The 26,056-nt window shown below is 34.2% G+C and overlaps 1 protein-coding gene across 2 annotated transcripts in view; it reads right to left on the bottom strand.

Annotated features, from left to right (window-relative positions):
* Positions 1-645: 645 nt before the first annotated feature.
* Positions 646-26,056, bottom strand: part of BCHE (butyrylcholinesterase) — a 48,034-nt gene continuing 22,623 nt past the window's right edge. For both annotated transcript variants that reach the window (XM_017671171.3, XM_037002770.2), the window contains 2 exons: positions 9,150-9,316; positions 646-1,031 (listed from right to left, as the gene is read on the bottom strand). In XM_017671171.3, the coding sequence (XP_017526660.3) occupies positions 907-1,031; positions 9,150-9,316 (292 nt within the window). In that variant the 3' untranslated portion in view covers positions 646-906. The remainder of the gene's footprint in view (positions 1,032-9,149; positions 9,317-26,056) is intronic.

The following is a 26,056-nucleotide window of genomic DNA, read 5'->3' as shown; positions in this document are numbered from 1 at the left end:
TTTAATTATAAAATAATATCACTTGTATGCAGAAAGTATAACCATTTCTGTCCTGGAACTGAACAATGTCCCTATTAAAGTTCTATTTCTGTGTCCAGCCTAGTGTTTCCCTATGCCAAATGGTACATGACTTCTGACTTTAGACTTTCACTCAACCACTTTTTTAGTGAGTTACAGGAAGAGCAATTTACATATGTACATCTTTGGGGAGAGTCAGAGATTGGGGAGGTGAGGAAGGGCAAGGGTTAAAAGACACAAGAATATAATGTGAAGATTCTAAGCATACATATTTTTGAAAATACTGAATAGAAATAATTACAGTCTTTTATGTACTATGTCTTGGAAACAACATTTTGTTTCATTCATTAGGTGTTTCTAAGTGACCAACCCCCTTTAAGATTCATTCTTACCATCCTATAAAAATTAAACAAATTATTTGTGTTTGGTTTAATATCACCTATGACATTAAATTAATATTAATAAGTGGAGATAGTGTTGTAAATTATAGTGTCCCATGTGTCAAGACATAATTCATTTAAAGAAGATACCTTTTTTATAAGTGGTAATGATAATGCATTATGCAACTAAAAACAAAGTACAAATACTTGTTAGGAGAAAAATTATTCAAGTTATCAGAAAAGAGAGTTTGAAGTTGCAAATCATTTTATTATGCATATAATTAATTGTCAAACTTTATATTGTGAAATTTCATTAAACATGTTTTAGCCATTTGGGTTTTGAAATGCTAGGTACAATACTAAATGAAAAATATGAGGAATCGATATCCTTCTGGCATTTTTGTTTCAGCTATATAATAGCTTTCTTACTAGGTGTGTAAGAGAGCTACTGATATTTTTGCCTTGATCTATAGGAAAACAAACATTCTATAAAGGTTGAATGCATTAATTAGAGACCTGCACAGCTTTCTTTCTTGCTAGTATAATCATTAAATTGATTTTTCCAGTCCATCAAGTAATTGTTCCAGCGATGGAATCCTGCTTTCCATTCCCTTTCTGCTTCATCAATACTTCCTGTAAAACATGAGATAATTTGTATTAATGTAAATTTTAATCTATGTTTACAATGATTGAAAAATAATTTTGAATGCAGATGCCATTTTATCCAAGTATATTGCATATCAGTTTTTTAATCTTCATTATTCATTATCAGCTTTACTACTATCTGAAAAACTTTTAATAAAATTTTATGCATTATGTGAAATTTATAGATATTATATATACAATGTTATATAACAAAATGCAGAAGAGTTTATATATTATGCCAAATTGTATTACATATATTTGTTTTAGTTTCTAAGAAGATATATAGATATTATTCTCTTTTCTTGATCTCCCTACATATAACAAAAATTTCATTTAATGAATTGCACGTACATATATAATTTTATAGCAGATGATTATTTCTGATGAAAATGTTGTTAATGCATAAGGATAACCTTATAATTTGCATTCTATATAGATTTCACATTTTTCCTACATCAGTATATCTTAATTCCAAACAATGTCTAGTCATTAAAAAGTTTATTAAAACTACTATGTGCAATCAGGTTATTAATTACTAGCCAATTAAAAAGATGACTAAGACAATCTCTGCTTTTCTGTAGTTTGCAAAGTATATGTGTCAGGGGAGAGGAGTATTTATGCCAGAAATAATGTGAGTCAATATACCAAAAAGTTTTATGTACTACACAGACCTTGAAATCTTTATTTATTTGGAATCATATTACATTAAAATATAAAGTTTGTGAGCAATAGACACTTTAGCATTTTAAACATTAAAATCATATATTTATGTTCCTAATATAAAGACCTATATGATAGGGCTAGAAGATGGTTTAAATTATTTAAGTCTACAAGTATTTAAAAAATTTGTAATTCTCTTACTTCTTAACCTTTTAGTATGCAGAGCTATAGTTATTGAATTAAAAACAAAAATTTAACTTATTTCAACTATCCTGAAAATAGGGAAGGACTGACAACATTTTAAATATATACTTTACAATTAAGAATTTTTAAAATTAATTATAACTTTGTAAGATATTAATTTGAAGTTCATGTGATCTCATACCATGTTATAATATATATGAAGTGTCTCCTTTACATTCATACTACTAACAATGGAGCATATTCAATGATTCATTTTCAATTTATATGAAAATCAAAGTATTTCAGACATTTGCACAGCCATTAAAATATCCCCTGCAATTTAGGATATATTTAGGTTTGAAATGTTTACAATGCTTGGACATTGGACAAATATTTAAGGATATACATAAAAATGCCTCATTTTTATGTAAAAATGGCTTTTAAAAGGTCAATGACTATAATTATTTTGTGAATAATAGAACTTTTCTAGAGTCAAAAAAATGAGTCGTGGAAAAAAGACATTACCGAAAGATCATACCATATGATCTACTCTTGTGTTTTTTTTAATAATTAAATGCTGTTTAAATGTTACTTATGCAAAATAAGGGTCCTAAAGTTCAGAAAGAACAAAATGCTTGCTATAACAAGTCAATGATTAGTAATTTAGCATTTAGATAATAAATTTTAAAATTTAGAGAAAAGGTCCTAGATCTGATTTTCTCTTCTTATGCCTGAAATGATACCAAATCCTTGATTCACATAAATGTGGATTTCCTTATGTGTAATAATCAAATATCTATACAATTTAGTGTATTGAAATACTTACTTTTCAATATACAAATGTTTTGTAAACCTGGGTACATTTTCCCTTTAAAAGTACTGAACATTGATTGAGACAATAAAATATGAAACATTATTTGATTATTTTCTAACAAAATCCAGAAGAACTGAATAACCATAATAAAAAGATGATAAAAATTTGGAATTCTATGACATAAATCAAACCAAATCTAGAAGTTTTTTCCTTTCACCTACTTCTACAGAACTGGAAAATTGAAGTGAAAAGAGATTTATTATCTGTGAGATGTAGATTTGTTTTGTAGTTAACAAAGCACTGCAGTGTGAAACAAAGAACGTCAGAATAGGAGTGATATGGGCTGTAATTCCAGCTTGAGCACTTACTATACTAGTGACATAGAAAATATTTTGAACTTTTCAAATTAGTTTCCAACTGTACATGGTGTTGGTAAACCCTGTTTCGCCATGTTTACAATGAAGGGAAAATCAGATGGTTTGTACATTAGATATATGCATCTATCAGGAGTGCCACTAAGAGGAACTTGCTGCCCTTGTTACAAAAATGTATTCCTAAATTTGTTCTTCATTGAATTCATGTATACCTAGATCAATATCAATAGTTCATAAGCATATTGACACAACTTTGTCAGGACTTCTGTGATCTTTGTTTTGCCCACACTGTTGTCTCATTTGGGGGGAAAAAAAAGTCAGGCTTTCTTCCCCATAGAAAAAGCAGTAATTTTTTGTCATGTCAATTAAAAAAGAGTGACCAATAATTTTACCAGAGCTGAGTGTATTTAGTCAAGTCTGAAGAATTAAGAGAGAACACAGGAGGGGTGAGTCAACCCAAAATTCTTAATGGAGATGAAGTTAAAAGAAGAGATTTAATTGGTATTGAATTGTGTTTAGGATTATAATAAAAAGAAAATTTCATGTAATTTGAATGTTGAAACTCTGTCCTCATTACTGGCTTATTTCCCTGTTTGTCAAACAATTATTAAAATTACCAAGAAATATAATTTTTTCTGAAGTAGATAAAAAAAAATTTGTTGTCCTGTTATAATTTTAAGTATGGTGTGACACAGTAGAGTAAACTAATATAAACTCAGGCCAGGCTTTGTGAGGGCTTCAGGTACTTTTAAAGTAAAACAAAAGGGTAATTTGATTAACAAGTTACCTAAATCTACATTATTTTTTTGCTTGCTTTGCTTTTAATGAGGAATGAAAAATTCAGTCACATGAAAACAATAAAACAGTTTGATTTTTTCTCCAAACCACCATTACTCTCTCATCTCTGGTGTCCAGTCTTGATGACTGATGAGCAAATAGCACTAATGATTCTCTGAAGTAACCAATCCATGTGGCAACTCCACTCCTAAATGTATATGTAGTCTTCTTTAGTTATGTCAAGGAACAATGTTTCATAATTTACTCAAGGCCAAAGGAGAAACCACTGGACTTAATGATTTTCTTTATTGGGAAGAAGTGAAGTTTAAAGACTTTTTTTCCTTTAAATTTACTCTACCACTTTTAGTGAAAAATGACATCTCTTGACATGGAATGGGTCATTTCTCTATTTTCTTTTCTTTCTTTTTCAAATAATCACGAGATATGATGAAGTTAAGACATTTAGCGAAAAATCTGAATTTGATAACATTTCAACAAACATTGGACATTTTATCTCTTGTTGGTGCATGCTATAACAGCATAGGCATGTGCTGAAGTATAGTAACAGTTAAGTGCTGAAATTCATGTGTTTAAACAAGTCTTAAGGATCATTTTATTTGAGACTGTTTATTGCTAAAATGTAAACTGCTGCTGAAGTAGCATTTATAAAGCTTATTGGGCTTCGATTTTAAGTGAGGTAAACACTTCTGTCAAGAAATCCAGTTGGTAGTTATTCTTTGAAATTTTCCTTACAGAGCTGCTTTGAAAAAATATTCCATAAAAATTTCAACCCAGGTTATCTGAATAATCCTGATTTTCAGGTTATCTGAATAACCCCTATTTTCATTATTTGCATTAAAGAAAAATGTTTAAAGCTTTGGGAATTGAAAAATGTAAAATATGGTAAAAACATTGTTCTCAATCTTTGTAATCCTCTATTATTTATTCATAAACCTTAAAAACATGCAACTTCAAATTGGTTTCATTGTTTAAATGTAAAAAAATCTGATTAATGAAGAATTAAATATATAAAGGATAATGAATTAATTGTTGATATGTGATAATATGAATTATAAAGAACAATGAATTAAATTGTTATAATAATCATATATGCATTAACTTTAAAATTTATTAAATATATTTAATATAACTTTTGGGGAAGTATATTCTGAAATAAAAAGGTAAAATATAAAATAATGTTTTCAAGACACACTGGAACCCTTCTAGAACATGGCACTAACGCAGAGCAAGGGTAGTTCACACAGCTCAACTAGTTGAGCTGCAAGTAGGGAAAAAGTGAGTTAGGAGTTTGTTTATTCAACCTGCTTTATGTCAGTCGAGTATCTAGAGATAGAGATAATTGATATTTATTTTATCAACACGTAAATCACAATAGACCACATGTGCTTGAATCAGAATGGCTTACTTTGGTTTATAATAAATCAGTCATTTAAAATCTTCTCCACCCCCTCTTACTGTCACTCAATTACGGACCTATCATTTAAAAATATTTCAAGTAAAGATTAAGAATGTGTAGTCTGCGGTATGTTAAATGGTACCTCTCCAGGTCTCTTTGGCAGATTAACCGTGTTGCCTCATTGTTATTCACACCCAGAGGACACCAGGGCAGATCACAGTAGCTCTGCCAAGGGAAGCAAAAGCCCATCTCTGGATATATATTATGTTGCAGAACATTTGGTGATGCACTGGTATATCAGGAACATCTCCCAAACAGATGGAGTGCACAATTGTAATTTTGGTGAGTAATGTCTGATAATCAAAAGGCACATTAAACAATCAAATCCAGCTCTGAGGTGCCTGCATTTGCCTGAAACTAACCCCCAACATCTTTAAACAAGAAACTAAAAACATCTACCCTGTGGAGATCTCTAATACACAGCCTAAAAATTGTAAAATCTGGTGATGAGCAGAATGGGAAAGGTTAAAGGAAATGGTCAATAATATGTCTGATAGTTGAAAATCAATTATTTTTATTTGAAAAATAAAGGTAATAAAAGACTTGAGCCACATGGGTAGAAACAGCTGGGCATTTTAAATCTCAGTAGTGAATTGGATATATCTCTTATTTTTCTCACAGAAGATGTTATCATTCAATTTGATTTAAATATTTTCTTACTAATGAATTTTGAAATAATATGCTCATCTGAATAAGTTTTCCTACTATTGCTTTATATAAGTCTAAGTAATCATTTCCTGAAGAGTTGTTAACTTACTATCGGTTTATTCTATTATGCAATATGTGTACGTGTTCTTAGGTAAATATCTTGGGGCTCAGAATATTTAAAAATATTTGGTGTTTTTAAATATGTAAATTCTGGAGTTATTTTCCCTCTTAGGAATCAAGGCTTCTACTACCTATCAATTAACTTATTTTGACCTCTTTTTAGTACAAATTATATTTGGTCCTATTCTACTTTTTTTATTTTTAAATTAATTGATTGATTATTTTGTTGTCATTAATCTATAATTAAATGAAGAATATTATGTTTACTAGGGTCCCCCCTTCACCAAATCCCCCCACAAACCCCATTACAGTACTGTCCATCAGCGTAGTAAGATGCTGTAGAATCACTACTTGTCTTCTCTGTGTTGCACAGCCCTCCCCATGCCATCCCCACATTATACATGCTAATCATAATGTTCCCTTTCTTCTTCTCCACCCTTATCCCTCTCTTCCCACCCATCCTCCCCAGTCCCTTTCCTTTTGGTAACTGTTACTCCATTCTTAGGTTCTATGATTCTGCTGCTGTTTTGTTCCTTCAGTCTTTCTTTGTTCCTATAGTCTTTGGGTTTGAGGTGAGTCTCTTATAAGCAGCATATAGATGGGTCTTGCTCTTTTATCCATTCTATTTCTCTGTGTCTTTTGATTGGTGTATTCAGTCCATTTATATTTTGGGTGACTATTGAAAGATATGTACTTATTGCCATTGCAGGTTTTAGATTCATGGTTACCAAAGGTTCAACGTTAGCTTTAGTATCTTACCGTCTAACTTAACTCACTTATTGAGCTATTTTAGACACTGGTCATTCTTTATTTTTCTCCTTTCTTATTCCTCCTCCTCTGTTCTTTATATGTTGGTTGTTTTATTCTGTGCTCTTTTGTGCTTCCTTTAACTGCTTCTTTGGGTAGTTGATTTTATTTTTTTCCTTTAGTTAGTATTTGGTTGGTCTGCTTTCTTTGCTGTGATTTTATTTTCTCTGGTGACATCTATTTGGTTTTAGAAGTGCTCCCATCTAGAGCCCTCTACAATACCCTGTAGAGGTGGTTTGTGGGAGGCAAATTCCCTTAACTTTTGCTTGTCTAGGAATTGTTTAATCCCTCCTTCATATTTAAGTGATAATCGTGCTGGATACAGTATTCTTGGTTCAAGGCCCTTCTGTTTCATTGCATTAAGTATATCATGCCATTCTCTTCTGGCCTTTAAGGTTTCTGTTGAGAAGTCTGGTGATAGCCTGATGCGTTTTCCTTTGTAGGTGACCTTTGCCCTCTCTCTAGCTGCCTTTAAAACTCTGTCCTTGTTCTTGATCTTTGCCATTTTAATTATTATGTGTCTTGGTGTTGTCCTCCTTGGATCCTTTCTGTTGGGAGTTCTGTACACTTCCATGGTCTGATCGATTATTTCCTCCCCCAGTTTGGGGAAGTTTTCAGCAATTATTTCTTCAAATACTCTTTCTATTCCTTTTTCTCTCTCTTCTTCTTCTGGTACCCCTATAATGCGGATATTGTTCCTTTTGGATTGGTCACACAGTTCTCTTAATATTGTTTCATTCCTGAAGATCCTTTTATCTCTCTCTGCATCAGCTTCTATGTGTTCCTGTTCTCTGGTTTCTATTCCATCAATGTCCTCTTGCATCTTATCCATTCTGTTTATAAATCCTTCCAGAGATTGTTTCATTTCTGTAATCTCCCTCCGGACATCTGTAATCTCCCTCCGGACTTCATCCCTTAGCTCTTGCATATTTTTCTGCATCTTCATCAGCATGGTTATGAGCTTTATTTTTAATTCTTTTTCAGGAAGACTGGTTAGGTCTATCTCCTTCTCAGGGTTTGCCTCTGTGACCTTGGTCTGTATCAATTTCTTCTGCCTTTTCATGGCGATAGATATATTTGTGGGGAGCTGGAGCATGTGTTGGGTAAGAGAAAGTCCCTTCTTGCAAGTTTATGGCCTTCCTCTCCTGGGAGAACAGTGGCCTCTAGCGGCTTGTGCTGGGCAGCTGCATACAGATGGGGCTTCTGATCTTGTCCAGCCACTATGGAGTTTATTTAGCTCTGCAGTTGCTGTGGGAGTAGCCAGCCTAAGGCTGCTGGTCCAATATGGCAGAGCCGCATTGGAGGGGGAACAGGCGGGAGGCTATTTATCGTGGTGAGGGGCCTCCGAGCTGTGCTGCAGGGGTTCGGGCACCCAGAGCTGCTGGGCTAAGTGTCCCAGGGCACTTCCGTCCAGCTGTGGGGTCCCTGTCCCTTTAAGACTTTCAAAAAGCACTCGCTTTTCTTTGTCCTGGGTGCACTGGCTGCGGGGACCCGCTCACAGGTCTTACTGTCCTGTTTCCCTAGTATCCAGGACCCCACACATGCACTGTGTCTGCTCTCTGGTCTGGATGGCTGGAGATGGGTCTTCAGCAGTCCTGGGCTCCCTCTCCCTCCCCACTCCTACTCCTCTCCTCTCACCAGGAGCTTGGGTGAGCAGCGCTCAGGTCCCGCCGGGCCACAGCTTGTATCTTACCCACTTCGTGAGGCACTGGGTTCTCATGGGTGTGGATGTAGTCTGGCTATTGTCCTGTGTCTTCTGGTCTCTCTTTTAGGATTAGTTGTATTTGTTGTATTTTCAGAAATATATTTGCTTTTGGGGGGAGATTTCCGCTGCTCTACTCACGCCGCCATCTTGGTTCTCCTTCCTATTCTACTTTTTAGTTCTATAAATTGTTTATTTTATATATTTATAGATTTGTCCATTGATTCAATAAATAATTCTCCAAAGATTGGCTGAATATCAAGTAGTCCTCTATTTTAGTTCCACTACTACGTTTTACATTTCTCTAGGAGAAAATTTCTATTTAATTTTCTTTATTTTAGTGCTGACTTGCTCCTTATATTGTAAGCCCTCAAATGTAGCAAAACTTGCTACAAGAAAATTATTAAAATACCGAGCACATTAGAGTCAAGTCATTTTAAAAAGTCCCAGAATAACATCATCAGCGTGTATTGGATAGTCTACCTTACCCTCCTTTTACATAATCCACAACCAGTCATTTAACCAAATACTAAAAAACACACACCTGTCATTTCCAAGACTCTGGGAAAAAACAATGTCCAGAATCGGCATTGTTGAGCACGTAGTTTAGTGTATATTCTTGGTGTCTCTGTATTCAAAGTAAAATATTTTTGTTCAGTGCTTTCGAAGGCAGGCCATCTTGTGCTATTGTTCTGGGTCCCATTTGGATTTCTAAAAATGAAAGAGAGACATTATAATTCTAGTGAAATCACTGTTTGATAAAAGGAATATTTTCAAAATTGAGAGTTTTTAAAAGGTCAGAAAGAATTACAGATTTGTCTTAATGATGTCAGGTGTGAGTGAAGTAGGTTGAATTTTTCAGTGACTGGAAGTACTATGTTAAAAGTATAAGAATTAAAACTGAAGAACTTTTTACATAAATTTCTGCTTAATGTACAGGAAGAAAAAAGTATCTTCTATTTCAATAATGCTAATGTCTTCTTCACATTTAAACATGCTCAAAGGGGCAGTGTTAATTTGTTTCATTTTTATTCCTTATCTCAAGTCCAGTTTTTCACAATGAATATTAATGTCTTCTACTCAATATCTCTTGCATCTATTTCATTTTATTTGTTTTTATTACTGCTGCTTAAATTTGGGACTGGTTACATATGTCATTATTTAATAACCATATTACTTTAGGAAACTGTCTTTTGTCTCACTTTTAAGTTGATCATACATTTTTGCAGATATGTTTACCGCTGAAAAATCTTTCAGTAATTCCCTACTGGGTTCAGATAAAGGTTCATGAACTAGGCACTGCCCACATTTCTGAGTTTATTTTCAGCTATTCTCTTCATGAGCCAATCAGCAGGAATAAGGGATAGTTCCTTAGTAGTTCCCTTTTCTATTTCACTTCCTTGCCTTGCCTCTGCTTTTATTTCTGCTTGGATTCCCATCAGTCCCCAACATCATGTGTCTAAGTGGATTGAGAACCTTCATATTCTCTTTTTGTGCTGATATTTCCATACCTCTTATTGTGATTTTTAAATCAATAATACTTTCCTCGATTTTTTAGAAATTTAAAGTTTTGGGTTCATTTACACCTGTATAGCACTCAATAATATGTTATTGCCTATGTCATACAAACAGTAGTAGAGTGAACTTTTGGAAATGGAGCCAAATAGTTAGTCACTAGCAACTCTTATTGATTTCCTTTAAATATATTTTTACTCTATAAGAATGAATCAGACACTGCCCTAAAATCTACAACTACAAATAAAGTGGGAGACGTAGTTTCTCTCAGGGACTTTACAATCAAGAACCAAGTGTAAACAAAGGGGCCCCAGTTGTCAGAAGAGAGAGCAATCAATACATGTTTAAAAGGAAATTACCTGAAGGAATGAGATTCTAGCTGAAGTAAGGAGTAGGAATAGGAAATGAGCCACAAAGAAAAGTTGGGAAAGCTAGAGAGAGGGAACAGAATTAACACAGGCATAAAGAATGCATGTTCATTTTAGTGCGAATAACAATGAAAAAAGTAGTTTTCCTGATTCTAGGATAGAGGAGATCCTATTAGGACTTTAGCTTTAGTTTTTTACTGTTACCACATTAAGATCTGACAGCCTAAGAGAATGGTTCAGACTTCAGCTTGTAAGCATTTACTATTCTTGAGGGATTTTCCTCTAACTGGCTTTTTGTAACCATAGCACAAATACTGACCTTGAGGAGGTATGTAAAATAATCAAGAAACCTATGAAATAGTCACAGATACTTCTATCATAAACAGAAGACTAAAATTATAAGGGCAAGTAATTCATTCTTCTTCCTTCAATACATTGTTAAGCAAAATCATGTAAGAAAGACTCCAGTTGAACATTTCTAAAAATTCAGCACATAAATTCTTCATCATTTGAATAGCTCTGTCAATTGTTAATGGATAGAAAATTGGGAGTAGTGACAATAGATTCAAGAATTTTTTGGCCAAAAGCCTGTGAACCCAGTAAATTTGGGGCAGAGGAGCAGGCAGTCATCCAGGAGTTATCTACAGGCAGATTTTACCTTCAAGAACTTGTATCAAATAAACACTATAAATTCATATTTTGTGTACAGAAACAGACATATTCAACTATGAATTCAGGAGCTTTAGAGATAAATAGCTTATGGATGAACTACTTGATTCTATGTAGGAATGGATGATTTAATAAGAATTATTAATAACCAGAGCTATTCAAATGAAAGCAATATCATAACAGGATTGAAACCTCCTGCTTCTGGGTATTATTTAAGTGAGGTCATGAAGAAAATCTTTCCAGATCACAGATGGCACATTTGTCTAGGTGAATTGTGTAGTCTTATTCCTTTCTTTTTAAGCTTTAGAAATTAGCAAGTACAGCTGCTGGAGGCTGGATACTAAGCCAGGAGAACCATTGGTCTGATTCGGTACAGTAATTCTTACATTCCTAAATTGCCCACTTTCCTTCTAATCCCACTCTAATTAACTTATGGCACTGCTTTAACAGCACATTCATGTCTGACTTCTGCAAATGGTGACTTAGACAGAGCTGTCTTGTACTTGAGTTCAAGAGCAAAGCACTAACAGCACTGCCAGTGTGGATTTGACAAACTTTGTCATATGAAATAACTCATGACAGTCCAAATTGCAATTCAGAGATAATAAATTTCTTTTGCCTATGGATGCAGATATACTTTGCAAAAAGTGATTGAAATAGTTATGAAGTGACAGAACATTTCACTTTATAATTTGAAGAAATCTCCAAAGACTTTACAACTTACGAGAGACAATTCTCTTCTTATCTGTAGCAATTAGAAACTTTGTGGAATGCAACATATTTTTTCAGACAGACAATTCTGAAACACCACACAATTTAATCCACAATTATAAGATCCATTTAAATATCTTGGCTTTGCTATTTTTCAAAATTATTTTCTGTTTGTGTCAAGAAATAGGCTTCAAAGTGATAATACCTAAAATTTTCCATGAACTAGAGAAATCTCTGCTCATTTTTATCATCATATTCTTGTTCTACTCTGTGGTATATAAAAGTAGTATCATCCATTACACTTTCCTCTTATACAAGTTTGAAATGTTTTAAGACATAGTTTATTTAACCAAAAAAGACAAAGTATCTTCCTAATATCTATGTTTCAGGAGATTACCTGTTTGTCATTGATATTTGAAAACAGATTTGATAAAAATCACTGAATCGATTTTTTAAAAAAGCTTCATGCATCACTTTCTTGGGGTTATAAATCCAATATCACCTCCTAATGCTGACGCGGAATTAAGTTTCCTTTAAAGACTTCAAAGACAGTGTATCTAAGAAAACTGTATGATGAATTTAAAGTTAACGTATTTCAGTGTGCTTAACAATCTAGTAAAATGAGGTCACATTAGTATTAGTAAATTAAAAGTCCATCTGAAATATTCCATTGTTATAAGAGGGCTAAAAAGATACAGTTCATATTGGATAATTTCTCACATATGCAAATATTCATGGATTCATATTTAGATAAGGTTTTTTCAATTTAACAAATGGAGGGACTATTAGGAAATCTGAATTTAAAGAAAAAATTAATTCATTCAAATAATATTAATTGAATACATACTATATCAGGATTATTAAAATCATGGAAGATTCAACAAAGATAAAAATAGAAATTCCTGCTTCTTGCAGTTTTAATCCTTTAAGGAAGATAGATAATAATCAAGATATACAAATCACATATAGAATATGTTAGATAGGAATCACTACTAGAGATAATAAAACAGAGATGGGGTAACAGGAAATGAGAAGGGACAGTGGGAGGTATAATAATTAATTTATTGGCCTTTGTCCACTATTCTTGTGATGTAACCTCTAAGTCTTTGGATTTTCACACTGACCTGATTATGCCATGATTCATGGTGGGCACCTGATAGTGTTTGCTAAAGACATGACTCAGGGTAAGGCTGCTCACACTAATAATCCCAGGGAAGGAATTGGCCATGCCAGAAAGACAAACCCTGTGACTAGAGGGTTGGGACTTTGAACTGTATGGTATCAGCCTGACTTCCAGGAAGGGGAGCAAGCAGAAGACTGAGTTCAACCACATGGCCAATAAGTCAATCATGCCTGTATAATGAAACCTCAATAAAACTTGGACTACAAGCTCAGGTGAGCTTCCTGGGCTGGCAAAACTCCACGTGCACATTGCCACAATTAATGCCATGAAGGTAATGCCTCTCTGAGGATACAGAAGCTGTGCCTTTGGAATCCTCTCAGTACCAGATCCTGTTTTACGTATCTTTTCCTTTGACTGGTTCTGATGTATATTCTGTTGTTATATTAAAAAAAGAATTATAAGTAAAACATTTTCCTGAGTTCTGTGAGTCATTCTGGTGAATTATTAAATCTGAGGGAACCTGTGGAGATCCCGACTCTGCAGCCAGCTAGTCTCAAGTGAAGGTAGGCCTGATGACCCTGAACTTGCAAATGGTGTCAGAAATCTTGGGTCAATTGGAAGTATGAAGGACTGAGCCCTTCACCTTGACTTTGGCTAACTCTGGGTGGAGAAACTGCAATACTTGATAGGAAAGGAACTTTAAGGAGATGGGTAAGGAACTTGATGGAGAACAGGAGGGAGTCACACAGTTTTTGGAGGAACAACATTTTAATAGAAGGAATAGAAAACAAAGGCCATGATACAAATGTGTGCCTGTAGTTTTGCAAAAAAAGCAAGTAGGAGAGTGTGCCTAGAGTGGAGACACCAGAGGGAGTAGTCTGAGGTAAAGTCAGAGAGGTGACAGGAGGCCCATATTATTTAGTGAGCTGTAGGTTCTTGTAAGCTTTGAAGAAGTCCAAGAGGTTTTTTCACAAAGAAAGGACAAGAGCTCAATATTTAAAAAGATCTGGCAGTTCTGGGAATGGACCGCAGAAATCTAAGGCCAGAACAGGGAGACCAGTTAGAAGACTACTGGAAAAGTTTAGGTGAGAGAGGCTGGGTGCGTGAACCAGAGAGGTAGTAGTAGAAATTGAGATAAGTGGTCAGATCTTGAATATATTTTGAAGGTAGAAAGAGCCCCATTGGCTTAGCCATTGGATTCAATATGGAGAGAAAGAGAGCTATCAACAATGACGCCAAGGATTCTGGCCTTGGAAATTGGATGGATGAGTGGAGATGCTACTACCAGAGGAGTAAATGCTTCAGGAGTAAATGCTTCAGGAAGAGTATGTTTGAAGAAAAATATCAAGAATTCAGCTCTTCCCATGTTAAATTTGAGATCCAAATAGAGATGGTAAGTAGGCAGTTGAAATTTAATGGTTAATCTTTATTTTACTGAGGGAATTTGCATCCCTAATGGATTCACAAACTCTTTAATATAGTATGCCCTTAGGAGCACTAAAAATGTAACTCATTTTATACATTTCAATAAGAAATGATATTTAAAATGTAGATCCTGCAATAAATTAATTCATAGGATATACAGCCACATGTCTCCTTCTGGATTGTACCTCCTTGTCCTATGCTTATTCTGTCTTCTCTTCAGACACATCTTCCTTTATGACTCAATTAAAATAGCCAATCTCTATTTCCTCATATTTTAAAATATTTTTTAATTGTGCTTTTTTTCCTCTTCTATCATTAGAGAGTGCTATGATATGAACATTTGTGTCAACCTAAAATAAGGTGATGGTTAAATTAGGGCCAGGAGCCTCAGGGTCCTCATGAATGGGGTTAGTGCCTTTAGAAAAGAGGCCCAACATGGGTTCCTTGCCCCTTCCCAATGAGAACACACAGTAAGAGGAGCTGACTATGAATCAGGAAGAGGATCCTCGCCAGGAGGTGACTATGTGGTGCCTTAATATTGGGCTTTCAGCCTCCAGAACTGTTAGCAAGAAATTTCTGTTCATAAGTAGTTTTGTTACAGCAACCTGAATGGATGAATGTAGCGGGTAAGTGCCATGCTGGCCATCATTTGATTGCTTTGTTTACAACCTGGAACTGTGCCTGACTCACAGTAGTTAGGCTGGAAATATGACTAGAATAAGTGAGAAACAGCATGACTAATAGTTCAAGTTATCTCACTTTCCTTTAATTACAGTAAATATTCACATTTAAAAACTAGTGCTGCATAGAAAATTAAAATTCACAGATGACCGTTTCTCCAATTTCAGTATTCTGAGCCAAGTAATATGAAATTCTGCTACAAATAAGTTTTTAATATGGCTATAAGACACTGTCAGGCAGTTTTAACATGTGACTTACATACATGTCAACTATTTTTTCCCCAAATAGCTTCATATTTAAATAAAAATTAATTGATAACATAGCCTATATCTGTGTCTAACAGATCCTCATTTCAAAAGTAAGATGTGCGGATTCAGAGCCTTCAGAAAAAATTAGAACTGATTGAGCAAAATTGAGCAAAAAGAAAACTGAAAGGAGACAGTATCATGATTAGTAGTGGGAACAAAGAATGAAAGATTTCACAAGTTGCTACTGCTATTTTCACATATTTGTATAAAGAACAAAGCAATCTTCAAATAGTAAATGAATTTACCCCTCATATTTAAGTATATGATGATGAACCTGAATTTCTAACATAATTAGGAAAATTTGAAGACACATGTGAAACAGTAGTGTTAATAAATTGCAAACAAAAAATAAAATCCTGTATCCCTCAAGTCTGTATTCTCCACTTCATTTTGCATACTGGAAACTTCTTAGGATAAATGGAGACATTAAATACATCTAAAAGAAGTTTCTGATACCTTCTAGAGGAATTTTCTGTGACTGTAGTATATTTATAAATCTGACCAACTTCCATAACTGATTTCGTATAATTAAGTGTTGTAAAATCTGTGCAATCTTTAAAAGTGACCCAAAGGTACTTCTTAAATTAAATAAACGAATTAATTGTAGCATTTATTTTTAATCATATGACCAAATAAAATGAGTTTAATGCCCACTGAATTCTATTAAAGCAACTTAGTATTAATTCATGAATGTATTTCCAATAATTCACACTGACTCCATTTTAATCTACAAGGTTATATCCTATGTTGATTGAGTAGTTTTATAAAACTTCTAAAACTGGGCTTCATAGTTTTCTACATGAAATCCACAAGATGAATCTTTAAAGACATAAGGAATAATTTAAATAATTCTGCTTTACATATACACAATATATACACACACACACAAATGCACACATTCTTGTGTATCTGACTCCTGATGAATGTGTGTGTGGTGTATATTCTGCAACTTGAATATTACCAAAACAATCAAACAAATATCATTTACATAAAAAATTAATTTATAATATATCATACTGTTGCAACTCACTGTAAGGGTGCCAAATTATGTAAATAAGAACTACACTACACTTTGAGCTTCAGAGCAAATCACCCCTTATTTATTCTTTCATGCTCAATATGTCTCACTAGCCTTAACAAAAAGTGTATGTTCAACAGATGTTTGTTGAAATGACAAGTGAAAAACCTCCAGAACTTTAGATATATTTTAGATTCAGTATCAATTTATAAAATATTAATTTTCATAGTATTAGGAGAAATTTGCTTTATTTTCATGTGCTAAGATGAAAAGAAGTCCCATAAATATTACTCTTCAAAGATTAAAAAGTTAAAATCTCACATTGATTAAGTGCCTAGAGCAAAAATACATGTGACTTGGAAGTCCTCCATCAGCTGATGAGTAGTCACAATATGTACTAGTTTCTCTTAAGCCTATTTACAAATGGTCACTCTTTTCCAAAGCTCATTTATGGCCTCCAGCTAGACTCACTGTTGGTTGTTGGGCATCTTTTTACGATTGTGCTACTTTTCCCTTTGGATGTAGTAAGGGCAAAAAATACTACTTACTAAAGCAGTATAGGGTGTATAATGATATAGTTGTCCATAGTGAACATTTATAAGTGGGTTATTTACAGTTTAGATTGTATGAAATGCAAATATCTAAATGTAGTTCACTTTTGGTACTTGCTTCCTTCCATCTCCTGACATTTCCATTGTAAATTGTGGAGATGAGGGAAGTAATTATTGAACAATTCCCTAGATTCATTGGTTTGTTAAGTTTCCTTCTTAATTCAATGGGTTTGTTATTCTAGATAAGAATCTGGGTATCTAGAGGGGCAGGACTGTATTAATACATGGTAGAAGTTTGTAGTAATTCAGAAATTGTCTTAACAATGACTTCTTGGATCTAAACGTACTGTGTAAGTAGAATCTATGGTTTAGTTGGTTATTAAATTTTTATTATTTCATTATTCCTAACTAGTGGCTTGGGATACATTCACAACTTCATAGAGGAATAGGAACACAGATAGTTATGAGAGAAAGAAGAGCAGAGCAGAAAAGACAGCCAAGCGAAAGGGTGGGGCAGGGGAAGGAAGAAAAGAGAAGAATCCCAAAGGAAATATACAAACTGTATGATCATGTTACCAACTTTGCTCAAAAAGCAAAACACACCAGTGTGCTAAATCTTCTAGGGAAGGGGAAAAGAAAGAGAGGAAGATTTATTTTCGTTCAGTATTAATAAAAAGGAACAAACTACATTTCCATTAAATAAATACTATTAGGAAGATGAGATATATTTAGCTGCACATCATCTTCTAACTAAAGGATGAGTTTTGAAAATACAGCAGATTACTGCATATGAGGTGAGATTTCTTGAGTGCTCCCTGGTGTCAGGAACCTTGTTGAATCATCTACTTATTTTAATTTTTGTATTACTAGTACCTCAGAAAGACCCTAGCCCAGGGTGTCAATCAGTGTTGTTGAACATGATCATTAAGAAAAAAAAGAAAAAATAGTAAAAAAATGTCTGAAACACAAACATGTTTCACCTTTTAATGCAAATTTTAATTTTCCAACACATTTTTCTAGATGTATTTTTTTTTACCTTAATTTAATACTAGGAATCATGTGCTCACTTTAAAGCACACTTTCTATTTTTTTGTAAGAACATTTAGGTCTTAATTAGTATTTAGAAGAGGTTTTTCTACTTAACTCACTCTCCTAAATACTTCACTGAAGTAGTTGGATAGCGTTGTGCAAACAAACTGATTCCCAGAGCACAGTTCTCATTTAGCAGTTAGGTTGTGTTGCACATCTTTGGTTGTTCATCAGCCAAAGGGCAAAAGGTTGCCAGACAAAGGATCTCTAAGATCTTTATTATACTGTTGGTATGATGGATGAACAAAGCTTTCATGGTCTGGAAGACTATTCTTTCTTCTTTCCTCAGCATTGTTTGGACAGAATAGTTTGCTTAATTATCTGGAAAGTCAATGACGAATAACAGGCAATGTTCAGCCTCCTCCAGTTAGCCAGAAAATGAACTGGGCTGAATACTAGATTGATTTAGAGGGAAACAGGAACCTGTCTTCCTTCCCTGCTTCCCTTTCTACCCTTTTTCCTTCCTTTCTCTCCCTTTCTCCCCTTACCTTTACTATTTCCTTCTTTGCTTTAGTAGCTGAACAAATGCATCCAGATATCTTGCCTATTTCTAAATGTGGAAGTGCTTTATATTTGTACCTATTTTTGTTTTCTAGTGACAGTAGAACAACTGCTGTCATTTGGAACCAATCATTTGAATCCCACAGGGTCTGTAGAAAGTTGAAATGCACTTTCATATAATGGCACTAAAGCATTTATTTTATTAAGGGGCAGACTTAGCATTAATTATGGATAAGAAAATAATCCCAAACTTGAAACAAATTGGCTTCTCTTCAAATCTTCCAAATTCTATCTGTTTTGCTCTTCTTCATGTTGGTTTGCTCTAGTCTGTGCCATAAATTTGATGGCAGCAAGCCCATAGTTTCAGGAATAAAGCTAGGGAATGCCAAGAAAAAGTCCTGGAAACTTAGTTTTGTAGTAATACAAGCCTTAAAATATCTTGATTTTAAGGAAACATTTGAGTGTTAGAAGAGATCTGGGAAATCAAATGCTCTAAGAAAATTATACAAAACTGTAATTATTGTGATTTTTTCTTTAATGGGTAGTTTGAGTATATCAAATAATTCTTCTTGAATTTGAAATTATTTTCTTTATATTGCTCTACACTGGAGGTCCCTGTATTTGAGTAATCACCTCCATTAGACTGGAAAGCTCAATGAAAGCAGAGAATATGTCTGTTCTGTTCATTCCTACAGTCTAGCACAATCAGTGCTCAATAAAAGCTGCTTGGTGAAGATTTTACCTACCAAGGGTTTGCTTAAGTGAGTAAACCATTAGATTGATTGTATTGGAACCTAGTGAAAATTTAAATATAAATATATAAATAGCTCCAATGTGCAAAGAAAAGACTGAAGTTATATTATGAATATACTGGAAACTAAAATTTTAAAAATATCTTTGTATATTTGATTTTATTTGTACATCTAAAGGACATTGCTTTTTAGGGAAAGTAAAGTAAAAGAAACAAAGATACCATGCTAAGGTGCATGGACAGCAATGCACTATTTTTGGAGAAACCTGTCATCCCAAGATATATTTCAAGTAAGTTTTATTGCAATACACATATTTAGAGAATAGAGCCCCTAATCATGCTTAATGAATTTTCCAAAGTGAGCACCCAACACTAATGAATTTCTAATAATTGAAATGGTTATACATACAAAATAATCTTATTTCATTTTAATGATCAATTTTATATAATTTAACAAATTATTGAAAACCTTTGACAAGTGATATTAAATCTATATTAACATTGGAGAGATGAGAGTAAATATATTAGTTACTTACCATATAAAATATCATGTTGTTTTTTTCAATAATTCTATTAATTATATGACCAACAATTAGTAAATTAAAAATTATCCTATAAATATTTTCCATTCCTTAAAACTTGATGATGTCCCATATCAACCTTCAATTATTTCTCATTGACGTATCATATATTATTATCATGTAGTTGGAAGTATTTTATAATCAAAGATTTTCTATTCTCAACTGTTCCTGTTAATCCTTTTCTGGATATTTTTCCTAGTTTTTCTATTACTTATTTTTTTTTCACTCAAAGATAAATATTATGCCTTTTAAGTAAAGTTTAAGTTTTCTTAAAATAATGTCTAATCTCCTATCCAGATTATCTAGAATATTTTCATGACGTTATTCTTTCCTCTGTTTTTTAATGTTCCATAATGGGATGTGTGTCCCAATCTGCACAATGTCTATCATTTCAGTCTCTGACAACTTTATTCATTACTAACTTCAGTTGATAAGACAGACCTTTACCCAGGCCCTACTAGGAGTTGAGAGACACTGGAGGTATTTTTTATTCCTTCTTAAAGAGAAATTTCTATACTAAGCTAAAAATAGTCTCTCTATGAATTTTACCCAAAGGTTCTCTGCTTTGTGCCCCCATTATATCTATCTAGATTTGCTTTTACAACTTGATTTTTGTTTTACTTAAAGCCAGATACATTCACCCCTCCACACGAACACCTTTTCTTGTTCTTCAGACTAATGATAACCTTTCGATTTGTGAGACAATGAGGTTATTCTTATCTGGTGCTGTACCACATGAGGGCCAGTATTCTGTTGATTTTTTTTTTTAATCCACAATAAAATAAAAAACTGTGTTCAAAATTTTTTTTGAGGAAGCTGTTATTCATTCATTGAATTTTATTGCCTAGTACATGCCAGGAAGTCCTGTATGGGCAATGTATAGAGCAGTGATCGAAACTGATAAGGTCCTGAATAACACAGATTCATCAGTTTAGTCTGGATACTGACAACAAACAAAGTAATCAACATTAAAAACTGAAGTAATAATATTGTTCATAAAGAAAGACAAATGGTACAGTCAAATATCTTTAAAAAGCATGTCATAATTCATAACTGGCTGTTGACTTATAGACAAGAGTTGTGAGATAAACTGAAAGGTATTGAAAGGAATTCTTACTTTTTACATTATTTCTGTGCTACAGCTTTCTGGCTTTTACTTAGAGAAATGTGAGAAGGTTGAACAAAGCAGTCTTTGCAGTTCTCATAGATGCTAAATAGAGAGCAGGCAGTTCCTTCCAGATTGTTTTTAGGTGACAATGATGAATGTGATTTCCAAATGACTTGCTAATTGCAGCTAAGTCAGTCACAGGATTTTACTTCTTACATCCAAGGCAGATGTACCATAATAAAAGCAAAAAGATAACTATTTTATTTTCTCAGTAAGGTCAGATTAGCCCTGGCCAGCCTTGTCCTAACTCTCTGTGTTGCAACTTCTAACATCCTGTAAAACTTGCTCTTGCCCCAAATCCCTGGGGAAGGTGCTCCATTGCTTGTGATGCACTTTGCTCCCCCAATACCATTGTCCCTCGTATAAAGGACATTAAACTCAGCATTATTAAAGTTTTAGTTTTGTCAATTGAGAAGACTAAAATAAATTTGTAAATTTTAATCCGATTTTCTATAAAGGTTTCAATTTAAGAAAGGGCAATTGCAAAGAAGTTTAATTTCATATTTAGAAATTAGTTTTTCTCACTTTAATGTTCTTATTCATTACATATAAATGATCTCCATTGTACTAATGGAAGAAAAAGAAAGTAATTAAATAGAGAAGATATAAAACAACCAATGTGGCTCTATATAATGATTTAGATAAAGACCAAAAAAAACCTATCTTAATTTACACATAGTCTATCATAAGCCTGAGTAACTAATAGACTATCTGAACCCAAAGCTTATGGATAAGACAAAATAAGGACTTGTACATTCTTAAATTTTAATCATTTTTATAATTGTTAAGTTTCTTTGACTTTTGCAATGGTTACTTCATGATAAAATACTTTATATTACAAGGTCTGAATAATTTATTTTCTAATAACTCAAATTGATAAGTTAAGAGAGCATTGTAATAGTGTTTTTGGTAATAAATTATTTCAAAATAAAATCTGAGATTTCAAATTCTTGTTATGAGTAGTATTAGTTTAAAAATTCTACAGATACATTTTCTGGTTTATGTTACTTTTTCCCCATTCTTTATTTCAGGTTCATTAATACAACTCAAAAGTCTTTATGAATACATTCGATGAAACATTCATTTCCCAGAGGTTGTCTTCCTTAAGTAGAAAAGAAAAAATTCAAAGATAAACAATAAAATAACTCAAATGCATGTTCAGAGCTTTAGGGATTCCAGCTAAGGGAGAAGGAAACCTTATTTCTGTTATAATGATAGTATTTACATCAACTTTTGCCCTTACTGTGTTAATCATTACTCTTCCTCATCTCACTTAACACCTAATGTAAATCCTAAACATGCAAACTGAGCCCTGCCAGCCCCAGAGCCAATCTTGACAGCTGCAGCCAGGACATAGTAATCAGTGTGTCCCTGGAAAGTTCCCATCCTCTGGTCCCTGCTGCCCAATCTAGTTCTCATTTCAGTGTCCAGTTTTTCTTTGTGTTCTTCCTGTTAACATACGGGTCCTTTACTGAACTTTCCTTGGAGTCCTTTCTTAGCTTTGGCCAAGCCCGGCTCCTCCTAGGAGCATCGGCGTTTGTAGGCCAGCTGACATGCAGTTAGGGATACCAGATTTGGCAAAAACAAAACAAACAAAACAAAACAAAACAACTCAGTTAAAAATGAATTGCAGCTAAATAACAAGTAATTTTTTAGTATAGGTATACCTCATGCATATTTATGGGACATACACTAAATAAAAGTATTCATTGAACTGTTCAGCTGATTTTCCTTTTTTTAGTGTATGTCTCCTAAACCTGTATTTATCTGGTAACCCCACTTACAGTATGTGTCTGGTTTATTTTAATACCTGTGGAATTTTGAGCTGCTTAGTCTCTAAGCTTCCATATCCTTTTCACTCCACCCGCTGGTGATGATCATATTTCTTTAGAGGGTTGTCATAATGAAAGTGAAGTCCTGAGAGACAGCTAGCACATTAGCAGTTAATACACTTCAATTGGTGTCATTAATATGGACAATACTATAGGCTTAAAGTCATTAATCCAAAGGCTATTCGATCAGAACTTTCTTAAGAATATTCTTACCATCCGGTAAGGCTATTACTACTTATAGGTCATGTGCAAAGCATATTCCTTAAGGGCTCAGACATTTTTCTTATAACCATAGTCATTTTTACTTTAACAAATTAATTTTCCATCAGACATTGCATAATATTCCCCCGAGTGATAATAGACACCTAGAGGACACTACATAGTATGTTCTATGATCTTTGGGTCCATATGTGTCACTACTGATTCTAGCTCACACACAAGAGGGTGTTTCCCTCCCAGCTGCTTGTCTTGCTGTTAGTCTGGGACCTCTTAGACTGTTGTAAAGCTGCTTGCTTCCTGCTTAGCTCTCAGAAAACTGCTGCTTCAAATTTGTCTCTCATATTAAAAATAAAGGAGCAATTACTATAGAATATAGGGCACATTACAAGCCAACAGGTTCCAAATGATGAAATACGACCTTTTCTATGAAATAAATATCAAAGAAATACTTCATGACAGCTTTTTTTGATGGATCAGAATATTTGGGTGGTGGTTTTGCTAATTTTTCATTTGCTTCCCATGTTTTGATTCCCATAGATTGTTCTCTGCCAAATCCAAATTACTGACAGTCTAACTTCGAATCAAGTGGCTCGCATTTTATTTGTAAAAATGAGGTAGACTCATTTTTATGAGGCTAACAAAACCAAATTAGTCATATTAATCACTGTATCATTCCCATCAGCACACATTCATGTTGTGGTATTTCCCATAAAAAAGCCAAATAAAACAACAAAAATAAGTTGTGAAATATTGACAATACGGGAGCCGTTTTAAAATGGAGCTGGAGCAGCTGCTTCAGAGAAACTACCTTCCCTGCCTTTGTCTGAACTGGGCTGACACCGACTGGACAAAGCAGCAACCACTTTAGGCAAGTGTGTGAGAAGTCAGCTGGAGGACGACATCCTGATGCGAGACTGATAGCTGTGGGCTTCCTGAGGGTCAAGCCAGCATTCGGTTCATGTATAACCCAGAGTGGCTGAGCTTCTTAGCACCCAGAGGTAGCTGCCTAACACCTATAGGAAAACTTTTTTCTTTCCTTCAGCTCATGCAATTGTTCCCATCCTTTCCCTCATAAAAACCCATTGCTTTCACCTGACAAATGAACACTGCCTAGCTATTAGCAAAAAGGTTATATGACATTATTCTCCAAGCCTTCCCTGAGTAAATTGATTGAAATAAAGTTCAGGCCTGTATTTGAAAACCTGATGAACCTCTTCATGATTACTATATTATTTTTAAGGAACATTCTAAGCTTCCTTTGAATGGACTCTACAAAGGTTGTTTGCCTTCTATTCTGTTTATAAACAGCCTGAACCGCCACCTTTTCCTTCTTGTTAAAAAAACTGGTATGAAATGAGGACGTCTTCTATTCCTGACCTAATCAACCTAGCTGACACTTAGCTCGGACACAGCTCTCGGAGAGCTAAAATTATGAATTTACAGCTTCAGTAACTGTCTCTTCAGCCCCTTCAATGCAGAGAGACTGCTCCAAGGGAAAGTAAGGTTGTTGTTGTTGTTTTATTTTTTAAATCTTCTCTCTTAACCATCTAGGACAAACCTCCATGACAATCAGAAATGAAGCTCTCATTATTTTGGTTGACACCAGGGCAACTGTTTCTGTGCTCAGCCCCACCAGACGCAAACAACCCCTTCCTCAGAGTAGAGGAAAAATCGAAAAAGGGAAGTTTCTAATAACTCTATAGCAGTTTATAAATTTCTTCCCTTGACTTTTTAACTACAGATGATCATTCATTTACTGGAAATAGATTTCTTAGGAAAATATCATGTGTCATCTCCCTTTCTTAAAAGGGAAAAATAATCCTTGACGTTGATTCAGCCTCCAGCTCCAGGAGCACTGAAAATCCTTCAACAATTCTGTTTTATTCTTAAACGAACTAACAGGGAATCAGAGTGCTCAGCCCTCTCAGTGAAAACTATCAAGATCTGGGCAAAATTCACAAAAGACATTGGACAGACCTAGTCAGCTCCTCCAGTAAAAATTCAGGTAGCAGCCTCTCTTTAACACTAAGCAGCACTCTTTAAATCCTGAAGAGCTTGCTCAAATTAGACCAATTGCAAAGGAATATAAGGCTAAAGGTCTTATGATTTGCTGCAACACACTCATCTTTCCTCTAAACAAACCTCATGGATGAGGATGTAGATTTGTTCAGAACCCTGGGGCCATAAACAATATTGTCATTCCCCAGCACCCGGTTGTCTGTAATCCCTATATTTTTCTGACCTTTATTCCTAAAAGAGTAAATTCTTTACAGTCACTAATCTCTGTGTGCTTTATTTTCTTAGCATACCCATAGATCCTGAAAGTCATTTGTCCTTGCCTTTACTTGGGAAGGTAACAATGCACTTGGACTGTCATGCCACAAGGGTACTCTGAAAGCCCTTCCCACTTTTTGCACGATCTTAAGGCCAGGTTTACACACACGGGTTTTTCATATGGGTCAGCTCTTACAATATATAGATGACTTCCTCCTTTTCTTTCCTCATGAGAAGCGTATGAAAGGATAGTGTCCACCTTCTTAAACCATTAGCAACCAAAGGCTGCTAGGTATCTAAAGAAAAACTTCAATTTGTTCAGACACAACCCAGGTACTTGGGACATTTGATTTCAAATGAGGGACTCCTCTTGGATCCTGAAAGTCTTCAAGACATTTTAAATTCTTCAAAGCCACAAACTAAAAGACAACTTCGTAGACTCCATGGCCTTGCAGGATATTGTAGGAACTAGATACCAAACTTCTCCCTGATATGCTGACCCTGTATACCTATGAAAACTTGACAAAACCAACCTCATAGACTTGGCCCATATGGCTTTTTGTTAATTAAAAGGACTTAGCTCATTCCCATTTTGGCACCCTAATTATGAGCTGCCCTTTTTCCTCTTTATTAGTGAAAAGGAAATGCCTTGGGGTGCTTACACAAA

The sequence above is a fragment of the Manis javanica genome, chromosome 3 (genome assembly GCF_040802235.1).
Source record: "Manis javanica isolate MJ-LG chromosome 3, MJ_LKY, whole genome shotgun sequence".
NCBI classification, from domain to species: Eukaryota; Metazoa; Chordata; class Mammalia; order Pholidota; family Manidae; genus Manis; species Manis javanica.
Note: the sequence above shows the minus strand (reverse complement) of the source record. Positions and strands in the feature narration are given on the sequence as shown.